General features: G+C 30.1%; 1 protein-coding gene and 1 non-coding gene across 2 annotated transcripts in view; both read right to left on the bottom strand.

The window, feature by feature from the left end:
- Nucleotides 1-141: 141 nt before the first annotated feature.
- Nucleotides 142-13,839, bottom strand: part of LOC148238146 (estradiol 17-beta-dehydrogenase 2) — a 47,884-nt gene continuing 34,186 nt past the window's right edge. The window contains exons 2-6 of the mRNA XM_088205958.1: nt 4,887-5,088; nt 3,591-3,798; nt 930-1,100; nt 684-864; nt 142-627 (exon numbers count right to left, since the gene is read on the bottom strand). Coding sequence (XP_088062084.1) covers nt 414-627; nt 684-864; nt 930-1,100; nt 3,591-3,798; nt 4,887-5,060 — 948 coding nt within the window. The 5' untranslated portion in view covers nt 5,061-5,088 and the 3' untranslated portion in view covers nt 142-413. The remainder of the gene's footprint in view (nt 628-683; nt 865-929; nt 1,101-3,590; nt 3,799-4,886; nt 5,089-13,839) is intronic.
- On the bottom strand, nt 3,238-3,308 carry TRNAG-CCC (transfer RNA glycine (anticodon CCC)). The gene has a single exon. It is a non-coding gene; the product is annotated as a tRNA-Gly (tRNA).

The raw sequence follows: 13,839 nt of genomic DNA, 5'->3' as shown, positions 1-13,839 counted from the left end.
AATAAAAAAAAAACAATTTGTCTTTCTTGAAATCAATAAGTGGTAATTTACAAAAGCAATAGTGCATAATTAATTACATTGTATGTACATATAAAATTATACGAGGTACGTTATGGGTAAAAAAAATAATATACATCTAAATTTTCGTATTAATACCTTCAACCGAATAGCCTTTATTCGTCCAATGAAATTTATATAATTCCAACTACGTTCATACAAAATTTCCAAACCGTTCATATGGCCGATATACTAAAAAAAAAACAATTATAGCGAGAAATAACTTTACTTATAAAGTAAATAAACGTTTTTCTTATAAATCATTGCATTTATTATATAAGAAAAAATAAGTGTTATAGGACTAACGAGTGTGTCAATCCTACGTTATATACATAAATGACTAAAACCAGAAGGTTTTAATTTTTGAGGGAACGTAAAGACGGTATTCGTCTGAACCACGAATCCGGCTTTTGACTCAATTCGTACGAATTACTCGGATTTGCGATTGACAAGGCATCTTCGATTGTCCTCAAGGCAGATGGGCCGAGTACGCTAGTTGAGTATTCCATTGTTTCCGAAATCGGCACTGAACATTCAGAGGCTGATGATGTGGAAGTTGGCGTTTCGGGCCTGAAAAAATAACACATTAAAAGTTGGTCAAGTACTTAATAAATTTAATATATTACCTGCTTCCTGTTTCTTTTGGCGCTGAGAACAAATCATCAGTCGATAATCCGACTGGCTGTAATGTCACCACGTGAATACCGTACGGCTTCAGTTCTAGACGAAGAGCTTGACTGGCACCTTCGACTGCCCAACGTGTTGCTGCGTAACATACTTGCTGTTCGCTCTCAACATTTGATGAACCTATGATAGTTTTATTTTAATATTTGTCATACATCATATATAATAAGTGTTTTTGAGATTCATACCGATGTTGACGAATCTTCCTTTGGCGTTTGTCAGCAACGGTAAGAAAGTCCTGGCAGTTCTGAGGACGCCCATGACGTTTGTGCGTAACATGGCTTCCCATTGTGCCGGATCTTGCTGCTGAAGACGGCCGACGTGGACGACTCCGGCTGTGTTAACAACTGCCCAAAGTCCTGAAATAAAAATTAGATAGTTTTGAATTTAATTTATATTTTTGTATTTATATTTTAAGTATCTAAGTTAAAATATTAAAATAAAATCAAATACTGATATTGGAGCAATTTTTTTTATAGCTTCATTCGTAATACATAAATAAATTTAAAACATTGTAATCTAATACTTTAATATTGCACGGATCCACCTTTTCCTATGCAGCGGTATAAAAATATGTAGCCGTAATAAAATATTTTTAAATATTCGTGCAAGTTAATTTTTAACAAAAAACGGCCATGATCATTTTTGAGATTAAAATTCACAAAATACAAATTTCCGAGTTAACTGGGGCACGACTAAGAAGGAGTTAGCACATTTGAACGAGGGTGAGTCAAATGAAATTTATTGAAGGATACAGTTACAAAAAGACATAATTTTTCTACATAGATATTTAAAAGACAATAACAAATATTCTGCTACCGCCCCTAATCATCGCATTGACCGGACAATCGAGGGTAGAAATTACGAAGAACCTTCCCTAAGAGAGTATATACGCTTGAAACATATCGTACTTTTACCAGTCAGAACTTTTCTTTTCTACCACTTCGCTTTTGACTTGGAACAAACTTCAGAGTTCAATATAAGTTTTCCAGTGTATTAATACCTCTAAAAAATCAGATCTTAACAAAGAGAGATCTAGCGAATACGGCAAATACACAATGACACTCGCCATATAATATGTAAAGAACCCAGGTAGCATTTTTAGTGATAATTTTTTGTAAAAAAAACTATCACATTGTTTTATAAAACGTTGCAAAATTAAGGTGTGTTAATCCATGATTTATCTCCGGAAGTGAGTAACGTAGTGAGAAAATTGGATACAGGGTATGGCCTGTGCATTATTGTGGCACCCGTTCTGCCGAGAATATTGCTGTTGTAAGTGAAAATCAGAAAAAGCGAAGATCCGGAACTGTCGATTCATCGGCGTTCGCAGCTTTTGGGCTTTTATTATGGCTCCCTTTGCCGCATTTTGCAGCTGGACTTGCACCTACACCCGTATAAAATTCAGATAACAGAAGTACAGAGAAAATAAAATTTACGCAGATTGGGTGTTCGAGCAGCAGGAAGTCGATGGTAATTTTTCAAAGAAAAGCTTCTTCTCTGACGTGTCACATTTCCACTTCTCTGGGCATGTGATAATAAAACCTTAATGTGATTCACGAGAGAGCATTTTATGTCCAAAAAGTGACTGTTTGGTGCGCATTGTGGTCAGATGGCGTCATTGGGCCTTATTTTTTTTGAAAACAATGTATGTCGGACTGTAAGAGTCAACGGTGAACGCTATAGATGTATGATAACCGATTATTTTTGGCACAAAATCAAAGATATTGATGTGAAAGACATGTGGTTCTAACAAGACAAGTGTGGTGCAACTTGCCACACATCGAATCGGTTTGTATCGTCTTCTTGAGTACAAGTGCTGTATTTGTGTAAAGTAACCCTTTTTTAATTTATGAGGGAAGGTCGATTTTAAACGAATTAGTTGAGCACACTTTGCTTTTGTCGTAATTGTCTGCCTATAATTATGCCCTCCATATCCCATAAAATGCATAACATTATCTAATTGGGGCATAATCCTATTCTCGGGGTTGGAATTGGGGGTTGATTGCCGTCGAACCATTGCCTTTTACGTCACGTCTTAAACTAAAGGATCATCTACTAATCTTTAGTAGCAATTCGAATCAAAAATAAATCTTTCTGTTCTAGAATCATTAATTATTGGGGCATTAAGATTCGCTGCGTGAGATTTTCCTCAGATGATTTATGATACACCAATATTTTGCAAATTAACACCTTTCATAATTTTTTAAATGCCTTTTAACTGATGTAGGCGACAAGTTGAGATTTTGTGCTAGCTTCAATTTAACGTAATTTTTAGAGATTTATGATGAAAAATTGTTACTAAAGATTAAAATAAATTATTTAATTTTGATTGTCATACACTGTTAGGTTATAATCATAAATCAATAATAGTAGAAAACAACCCTTGTTTGTAAACATTTGTGTAACTTAAAATATAATTTGTTGTTATGTATGTAGTGTTATAATAATACTATGATAAAGTATATTTTAATTTACAATTGTAAAAATAAAGGCTGCACTGCCCGGGAATCGAACCCGGGTCGCAAGAATGGGAATCTTGCATGATACCACTACACCAGCAGTGCTCCTGAAGGACGATCAAATTTATCCTATACAAACTACCACTAAAAACCATTTACAACTACATTTTTTACAGTACAATATGCGGTTGTAATGTAATAATTTATAATTTGCATTTAAACTCGATTGAGCTTCCAAAGTTCGGAGTATGTTATATCAGCTTTATCGATCGGTTTTTAGTTCGAAGCTCCGCTAAGAGATGGAACGAGCTTTCATATATGGAAATATAATATATTGCGATTTTACTAATTTTTTTATATTTTTGTGATGATAATACAAATATTTACCATTTTCTCCAGCTGGCAAATGTTTGGTGACTTCACTGGCAGCTTCGTGGAGTATGTCTTCTCGGGTCACGTCCAACTCCAGAGGCACAAGAAGAGATCCTTCCCTTCTGGAAGCCCAACTTCTTGCTAATCTTCCAGTCAACGACTCTTCGCCGGCTCTCAGACCGGCAAAGACCCTGTAACCTCTCTCAGCCAGATGAATGGCGATCTGTAATTGACATAATAACTATGATTCTCAATTTGCTGATACCGGATTCGATCGAGATTAACGGTATTATATTTTTTATGGACATATCGTAAGGTCAATAGCAGAAATTGTTCGGTGATTTTCTAACGGAGTTTACATGCATTGGCAATAGATCCAAACACTAAATAATGAGATTTCGTGAGCGAGTCATAAATATGTTTTAAGTGCTAATAATATAATAATAAGATACATGAACATTTGCGGTATTATCTATGAGATTCTATCAAAAACTAATTTAACTGTTTCTCTAATATTTTCAACTATATGAATATTCGAATAATTGATCGAATATTCTTTATACTATCTCAAATGAAATTTGAAAAAAATCTTAGAATGAAACAATTTGTACACAGGTAGTCGTTTTTTCTCTCAATATACCCGGGTGACTAGTGCTGCTCCAAAATTAAGATAATGAGATGCTCCTTCTTTACAATAAATGCTTTTATGTCTTTGAAAAACATTTTATGTATTTAAAATTAAGGGTCATAAATTTTTTTTATAATTATTTTGCGCTTTTAAATTTTAAGTGTAATAAGTTGATCTACAAAAATAGTTTTAAAATTATTTAATAATATTATTATGGTTTAAAATGACTCAGCCTCCTAGTTTTATGGAATTATAAAACATAATATAAATAATAAAAACTCAAAGATTTGTCTCTCTCTATATTTACAAGGGTTTTCACTATATTTCCATAAAGTTATTAGTTTTGAAATGAAGATGTATAGGGAGAAATTTAAATTATTATGTTATAATTGTCTCTTGAAGAGAAAGAATCTTGAATCTACAATTCTTTTAACAAACATATATCGTGGACGGTGAAAGAAAGAAAAGTAAGAGGAAAATGTCTAATAACATAAAGAAAGCAATATATATCTATATATAAAGTCTATATTAAGTGTTTATATACATATATTGAATATTCAAAGAACTGAAAAATAAATCATGATAAGATAATTTATTCGAGTTGTAAATCGCATGCAAAAATGTTTAAAAAATACCCATTAAATTAAATTATTCTTTAAAGGCACCTGTTCAATTATATTTACCTGTAGACCCAAAGCAGTGTCGGCTGAGGTGACCAGCACAGATTTGGTCAATCCTGGACCAAGGCTTCCTCCACCTGCTCTTCCTTTGCATAGCAAGTATAATAGCAGAGCACCTGCTATGCTACAGAGTGCCACCAGCTGCAGAGCGAGCATCAGGCCAGTAGAGGCGTCCATTTCGTTCTTCAGAGGTCAATTCATCAAACTGTAACAAAGAAGAGAAATCGTGAATTTAATTTAAAAAAAAGCACAAGCGGTCAAGTTCAATTCGTCGGCCGGAATGCAGGCCTTGAACCGAACTTCACACGAAAATCGCATTATACTAAAAGAGATTTGCGATTTGCGTAACAATAATGTCTGTTGAAAAATAAGTGGCCGCTGGGTATTGTTAAAATATTGTGTTTAAAGTGGAAATTAAGGTTTAAAATATATAATTTGGCGTCAAGAAATCGCAAGGATTTTATTTTTATATTATAACAATATCCTACTTAAAATATTTAATTAACAGAAGGTTTTCTATATTTATTGCCTAGATACGTTATACATATAATTGTTTAGATCTACTTTCAATATGCGTGTAATGGTAATTAATTTAGTTTTAAGTTCTATGGTTTGGTACAATAACATCTAATTGTTAATAAAGTGACACGACTTTGCTATTTGGTAAGTTTACCATTTTACCATGAGAAGCTTTTAAGTGAGTAGAATATAAAATTTAAAATATATTTTATTAAAGAAAATTTTGATTTTATTGACTTTTAAGAGCTAAGACTTATGTCCCATTTTTTTAGAAGTATTCTTGAGGGTTCAAGAATAATTTATAGAATATTGTTTTTATTAATCTGTACTACACTATTTTACTAAGAGTTTATTTTCACTAATAATAAAAATTAAAAATTTAATATTAATTTGCATATGGATTAAAATAACATTGTGTATTAAAAGAGATGATACTTTATTGAGATCAATCATTGACACCAGTTAAGCGGCCAGTAACTTTAATAGTATAAATATAATGTATTATTATTAACATTTTAACAAATCGCTTCTATTAACTTTTCATAGAGACAATACCAGAACTATTTTTTTTATTGAAATTCGATTTAAATATACTTACATTAAATATATCATCATTTAATAAAAATACGATTCTTTATTTATTACTGATTATTAAAACTACTGACCGTCAAATTAAATTGATGACTCAAATCATTGTTTATATATAAATAACTATAAGCTATTGTTTATATGTACTATATGCTGATATATTTGAGTTGGTGTAGAGTAGATATAATTATAGATTTTATAGCATTCAAAGAATACCATAAAATTGACTGTTATTAGAGCATTAAATATTTTAAAAGCAATATTAAAATATTTATTACTTTTTATATTAATGATCTATAATATAATATTTTAATCTGAGATTGAGGTAATTAATTTATGTTATACAGTTATGTATTTCTGGCTTGATGTAATATAAATTAATGTATTTATTGGGTGTATTTTATGTATATTTATTACTTATAAAACAATTTTTAATATAGAGATATTTTTTATACACATTATGAGCATAATATTTTTTTATGTAAGCTCAATTAAATTTAAATAAATAAATTCTTTCATAAGAATGTATAATAAGATAAAAAGTACTTTTACGTGATTAAAAATAATACAAATTGTACTAAAGCGATAAGATTATACATCTTTACGGATGGAAATTGATATAATCGTCATGCAAATCTTTTAATTAATGGATAATCAACGGACTGTTACAGTTTCATAATATTTAATCACAATAACGTGATGTAGAATGTAAAAAAGAAAGCATTTTTAATCATCGTAAATATGAATCTATATTTTCATAAAGAGACAATAATTTTAACGTAGTTGGAATTTTATTAAAATTACTCTCTCACGATTTCTTGTGAAAGCTCTAAAACCGTTTGAGTATTAAAAAACAATATTTTTCTATAAGTGATCGAGCACTTTTATGGCTTACTGTTAAATGCATTATTTTTAACTGTTTGTCGTTCGCATCGAAACCAATTTCCTCTCGTTTAGCACGCTTTGTATTAACGGTACTGAACATTTCGAAACAAATCACGACTCGTTGGTACAAAGGAGGAAAATCGTATTTTTCTTGTTCTCTGCGCCTGTCATAAAAATGTTTGCAAAAATGTTCATTATTCGCTCGCGAAACACGTACCAAAAACTTGCGAATTTCCAAATAAAACGTCCAAGAAAAATTGTGATTTTTCTCGATACAAAAACTGGAAAATAAGTGTATTTATGCCAATGACAGTGTGACGATACATGTTTTGTAATAATTTAACCTAAATCTATTCAATTTTGTGATGTGGAAATAAAAAGATGAATCAGAATAACAAAGATATGAATATAAATATCGAGATATAGAAGTATATTTTTTGACACATTTGAAACGTTGAAAAAAAGTCTACTACTGCCAGAAGTGTGGATTAAGCATGAAGATTATCAAAATTTATGAAAGAATCATATTAGATGTATTGTTATATTATTAATGCATATATCAATAGTAAATTAAAGCTTAAAAATGCATAAGAAAATACCATAGTTATTTGGACATATTTCTAGACAAATTGGACTGATTAATATTGGTCTGAAATCATGAAATTAGTAGAAAAAGACAAAAAAAACATAGCAAAGTGTTATGATTAATGACATTATACATTCAAGATGTACAATATGGCTAAAAACACTTGGTTTTGAATTGAATAATATAATATCTTTTAAAAGATAATTTATGATTAAAGCTGTAAGATCTTAAATGGTTTATGGATTTTTAGCATTGTTCAGCGCAAAGAAGCAGCTGTATAAACATTGCTTATATAACTATTAAATATAGTATTGTACTCGTTGAAAAATCAACGGATAATTTATAAAAGATGAAAAAATTAACAATTACTTTTCTATTTTTATCACATATGGAAAACATAATTTAATTTAAAAAGTACTTATATATTAATAAAATTCGATCAATCGATTATGAGCCGAGAGAATAATATTGTTTTATTTTATAATACCAGACAATATAAAACTTTAATATATTTGAACAAAAAACAAAATAAAGTCAATAAATTTAATTAAACCTTAAATTTTATTTTAAGTATATTAATTATTAATATTTTATTACAAATCTGACTAGCATGACTTGACAGGTTTTTCCAATGCGTCATGATGGTAACAATACAAACGATAAATATTTTTAAAATAAATAAAAAAACAGTTATGATGCACATCTAAAATAGATGAGAACCATTCCACATTTTTTTCCAGCTCCTCATAACTATTTGGCAAGCTCGTTGAGAAGCTGGATGGCTCGTGCAAGAGGAGCGTTGACGTTTTGGCCGCAACGTGTAAGAATAAGGAACGCGATCGCGGCTCTAAAGCTTGCAGCTAAAAGTCTCCAAGCATTAACGGTTGGTAACACTGTTAAAATTGCTTCATTGAGTAAACGCTACACCAAATAATGCAATGAAATGTATTCCAACGATCCTAACAAAAAGGCAATATGATACAAATACGAATACGACCCTCTTGTAGAGATATCTCAGAATTTATTTCTGAATTCTTTACAATGGAGTAATATTCGAGGACGCTACGAATTAGCCTATGATACAGAACGCGAATCGGTAATAAATTATTGAAGTGAAACGCGCTCCGCATAACAAAGCCGAGCAACCTCGACACCTTATTACATACAAAATATCCTCCGAACGTCACTCCAAGTCATCGACGAATGTATTTCCGTTTAACCATTTGAACGCGTAAATCGACTAAAGTCACCCAATTGATCTATTTAAGCAAAAATCAGTAAAAAACTGCTTTTTAAAAACAATTTTTTTTGGTGACTTAACATAAAATATCATTTTAAATATATTTATTTTTATAGAATCACAACATTTAAACACAGCATCAAAGTAAAATTTGCATTTTTCAAAAAAATTTTTGATTGACGCGTCCTTAGGGTTAAAACACCTCCATCTAAGCTGTAAGAAACTTACGTCGAACAAGTGGATCTAGAAAATATCCTATCGCCCGTGCGGTCTCGTTTCCTATAGAAGCATTGGTCGAACACACCGCAAATTTCGTCATATAAAGCGGTAAGGGTTGCGTCAAAATTATCGCTTTCATAGACTTACGTCCAATTGCAATAAGTAAGTAAAAATTGGCATTTTTGAATATCTAACCGCTCATATTTAAATTCGGCGCTTCAATAATCGATGGAATACAATTATCATTAAATGGCAATTTCAACTTAAAAAAATAACATTGAAATTAATTACGTCTCTAAATAATAAATCTATACTACCGCCGCGATGATTGCCTTGAGATATAATAAATCCGATCTAACATAAAAATTTTACATATAAGTATCGGGTTGCTGGGAAAATAATAAGAAAAATATTTTTTATTGAAAATGTCATCCTTCTTTAATTGATAACGACCAACGATAATTGATTCAGAATCACAGCTAAGCGGTAGTAATCCGCAAGTTCTAGACCACTTAAAACAGTTAAGAAAAGCAGAAAAGCTCATTAAATGGGTACCGTACGAACCGAATGAAAACAAAACGCCGTCACGATGATAATTTTTTTATTGTATTGTAATGTACGAATAAAAGTGGATCCTTCACGATAACAGAAAGCGGTCTGCACTATAATTATACAAAAATTAAGTATGAGAAAATATTATTGAAGGAATTGCGTAAATAATAAAATAAATAATCATTAGTTATAATTTAGTTAGACTGACAAAAATGGGGTATTGATTTATTTATTTGATAATAAATTAATCAGGTTATTATTTTACCAACCGCAGTTTGGAATCGCAGTTGGCTCAGCGCCAGTGACACGATTATCCTTTTACGGTGACACTTTGCATATAAACTGTTGCCAATTTGTGGTGTCTACCAAACTTGCATAATTCCGGAGGAAACCATTGTTTGCGTTAGTTCCGCGGCGACATCAAGCAGCGGTTAAATAGTAAACTGGTGGTTTGTCGGCGAAAGTGATTATCAACGGACGTTTCATAATTGGGGAAAATTGCCATTTTTCACAGAGACAATGAGAGAGAGAGAGAGAGAGAAAAAGCAGACGATTACTAAAAAGCTATTATTTTCTAAAAATTATAATCGTTTAGAGAAAAAGTACGCGTTTGATGCTTTCGAAACGATAGCGACAATCGATTGCTAAATATTTGTTGTGATGAAGTAAATATTTAATGTGTATTTAAAATGAACCAATAGGAAGAGTCAGAGGAAGTGATCCAGTTTTTTTTTATTGACTTCCGGCAATAAGCTGTTTTTACAATGAAGTAATTATTTTGGTTTTAAAAAAATGAAATAAATAGCAATAATATTAGGTGTTAATATAAAACAACTTAATTGGCAAAACATATAATTTTTAAGGATTTAGCATTATTATAGTTAATTTATGCCTGCCACTTTTTTGGTTTAAAGTAAAACACAAGCTTAATTGACTATTTAAAACAGTGTTCATAAAATCAAACCGAACTAATTTTGCTGTTCTATATTGAATTTGTATTATTATCTAGTGACATTATAAAAAATGTTTATGATTCATTTATATAAAAAATATAAAAGATAACATAAACGAGCTTTCTTTTTGTGGAGCTTGCATTTGTAATACATACCGTAATAGCCAAAGATTACAACCCGACAAATCTGTCTTATTTACTGCCAAAACATCCATTATGCCGCAAGTTTAATGCATGCATTATTATAATTCGTACTCAACTAAGGCTATGTGGGCTTAGTAACGCCTCGAGCGCCATTTTGGCTCAGCCTTAATGGCTGAGTACCTCAAATTCGGCTTGGCATAATAAGGTTACGGTCACTTGTTTCAAAACAACAGGTAAAAAAACAACACTCGAGAACACACATGGATTGCGTGATGCAACTACTGTATTTGTCGTATGAGTTATGTCTAACATTCATATAGTGATTGATTGACAATCGAAGATGTCGACATGTCTGGATGGGATTGGTCAATAGAATATTGTTTGCTTGGGTGACTGAAAACAAAGAGATTGATGACATGATAAGAAACTATACCTACATATGCTATACATATAAGATTGACTTGAATTATTCAAGTATAGTTCTCTTATTTTAATATTATTATGGTGTTATAATATATAAATACATATGAGAAAATATTGAAATATGTTTAGTTTAGAAAAAAATAGTAATACATCATAAGGAGAGATTTGTAATACTAAAAAAAGCAAAGTACCTGTCTAGAATATTTTTTATTAGATTTTTTTTGCACTTTGTATTTTAATCATGCCATTCAAGTATGGTGTCCCAAATAAAAATATAAAATTATTTTATAAATATATTTTATATAATTCCAGAAATAAAAATTCCGCTCGTCAACGGCTGCATCTGTATATAAAAGTTTGTAAAAAAAAAATTTTTGTTATTGAGATCTATTTTTTTTTTTGATTAGCTGCCATTTTAAAAAGGATGAAGAATCAGACTGATTAATGAACTTATCTGAGATATTAACAAGATCTATTTATTGTTGATATTTGCAGTTACACGTCATCAAAATACGTTAAATCCCGCTTAAGTGTCAAAACAAAATTATTGTTTTATTTTATTTAAATTTCTATTATAAGATGTTTTTGTACCTCTACTTTTTTATTATATTTAAATAAACAAATATCGCGCGACGAAATAAAAAAGTACTACTCTTAAAGAAAATCACCGGATGATGCAAAATACATTTTTTGCGAAACATCGTGAGCAGACAGTAAAAACAAAGCAGTAATCCCTACACATATTTTTTCATCTTAATCTGCGTATAATATATAGAAAAATAATTAATATCTTATTCTATTATTTTTTGTGCTTTATCAAAATAATTAAATATAATTAAAATTGCATTTTTAATTATTACGTATAATAAATATCATCCATAGTGATCATCCATAATTATAGCATTGCATTTAACTTCTACAAAATTAAAATAATAAATATTTATCGGCTTAAGAAGTATTTGAAAATTATTTTACAACGTATTTCAGATTGCACGAATTTAACGATTTAATGGAATCTATTGTAAACGACATAAATAACAAAAGAATCTGGATATCAAATACCGAAAAAAGTACCAGTGACCCTACACATTTTTAACCGTTCCTAGTGGAGCTTACACTAAATCGACACAGATGATACATTCAAAGCCCAGAGAAAAATATAAATTTCCACTTCGATCGCCAGATCTGGTCCAGTTAAGCGGTTACAATAAAGCGTCAAGAATTATTTTTTTTTGTTTTGGGATGACTTGAAAACTATTTATTTATGTAAATTCACTTTAAAAATAAAATAAAAAATATATTAATCGCCGGTACCTCGCAATACATAGCAATTTTTTTTTAGATTGCGTTTTTGAATGTAAATTAAATTTAAAATAAGGAATAATCATTGTTATTTTTCTTATTAATCGGTCTACTATTGTATGACATTAAAAACATAACCAAGCACAGCTAGAATTTTCTAATAAAATATTATCAAATTAAAACAGAGATTCTACCTACACCACAAATTACTCAGGATTGGTTTATGAGTTTGATTATGATGATGAAGGCAATTTTTTTTATTTCTTTATATTTTCCCGATCATCAAGTTCCCTTCAACTTAACTTCCATATTGAATACACGAGAGTTCAGCTCTAAACTCATATCCAGTGGAGCTTACACTAAATAGACACATATGACACATTCGAAGCCTAGAGAAAAATATAAGTTTCTACTTCAATCGTCAGATTTTGACTATAAATTCAATTTAAAATTAGAAATAATAATCGTTATTTTTCTTATTAATCAGTCTACTGTTGTAATTGTTTTTTGTCCTTAAAAATATAACACAAGAACAGCTAGAATATTCTAATAAAATATTATCAGATCAAAACAGAGATTCTAGTTATACCCTAAATTACTCAGGATTAGTTTATGAATCTGAGCTTTTATTTCTTTATATTTTCCTGATCGTCAAGTTGCCTTTTAATTCCTACTTTGCTTCTGACTTTAATACACGCGAGTTCAGCTCTAAACTCGTATCCAATGGAGCTTACATTAAATCGACACAGATGACACATTCAAAGCCCAAATTATTTTATAAAATATTAATCTAAAAAATAAGTTTTTAAATTACCATGAAATTTTACATACAAATCTTATCTTTATGGCAAAAATATTTTTTATACATTATTTTTAACATTACTATTGAGAACCTTTAGTTTCTATAATCATTGCCACACAATACCAAAAATTTGTAGAAAAATATCAAATGGACACAGTTAAATAGAGCCATTAGTTTAATAGCTACAATAATTGCTTTTTAACGTTTTATATTTTTCAAAGGTCACGTTAATGAACGAAAATTCGCTTTAGATAAACACAATTCGGAAAATTGCCTCTAAGGCCATTTTTCTTTTTTTGTAGAGACGTTATGTCATATGTTTACAAATACGTGACTCTGTTTCAAGGAGTGGTCATTAGGCGTTTTTGCCAAGTAATAATAATTATAAAAGAACGTAAATTTATTATATACATGTATATTTCATATATGTGAATTCGTTATTAAGCAATATTTTATAATATATTATATTATATGATATAATGCTTTGAACTATGTTTTAAGTAATTAGTTACATCATTGTATATCAACGTCTTACATCCTTTGTGTCGTCTAAATGAGTCAATGTTTTTTTTTCCATTCCACAAGCGTTAATGATCTCACTTGCCATATTCAGAAGCTACATAGGTTTCTATTTACAATGCGCTACGTCCATTGTTGGTACTTCTAAGGGCAAAGACTAAACTTGACTCAATGACACTTGGATGGAGGGAGACACATGACGTCATTGCTAATTATTGTCATAGT

This window comes from Plectrocnemia conspersa, unplaced genomic scaffold, assembly GCF_051122295.1.
Source record: "Plectrocnemia conspersa isolate PC_06_02 unplaced genomic scaffold, ASM5112229v1 ptg000002l, whole genome shotgun sequence".
In the NCBI taxonomy this organism is placed as follows: Eukaryota; Metazoa; Arthropoda; class Insecta; order Trichoptera; family Polycentropodidae; genus Plectrocnemia; species Plectrocnemia conspersa.
The sequence above is the reverse complement of the archived record's forward strand: the minus strand, read 5'-3'. Positions and strand labels throughout refer to the sequence as shown.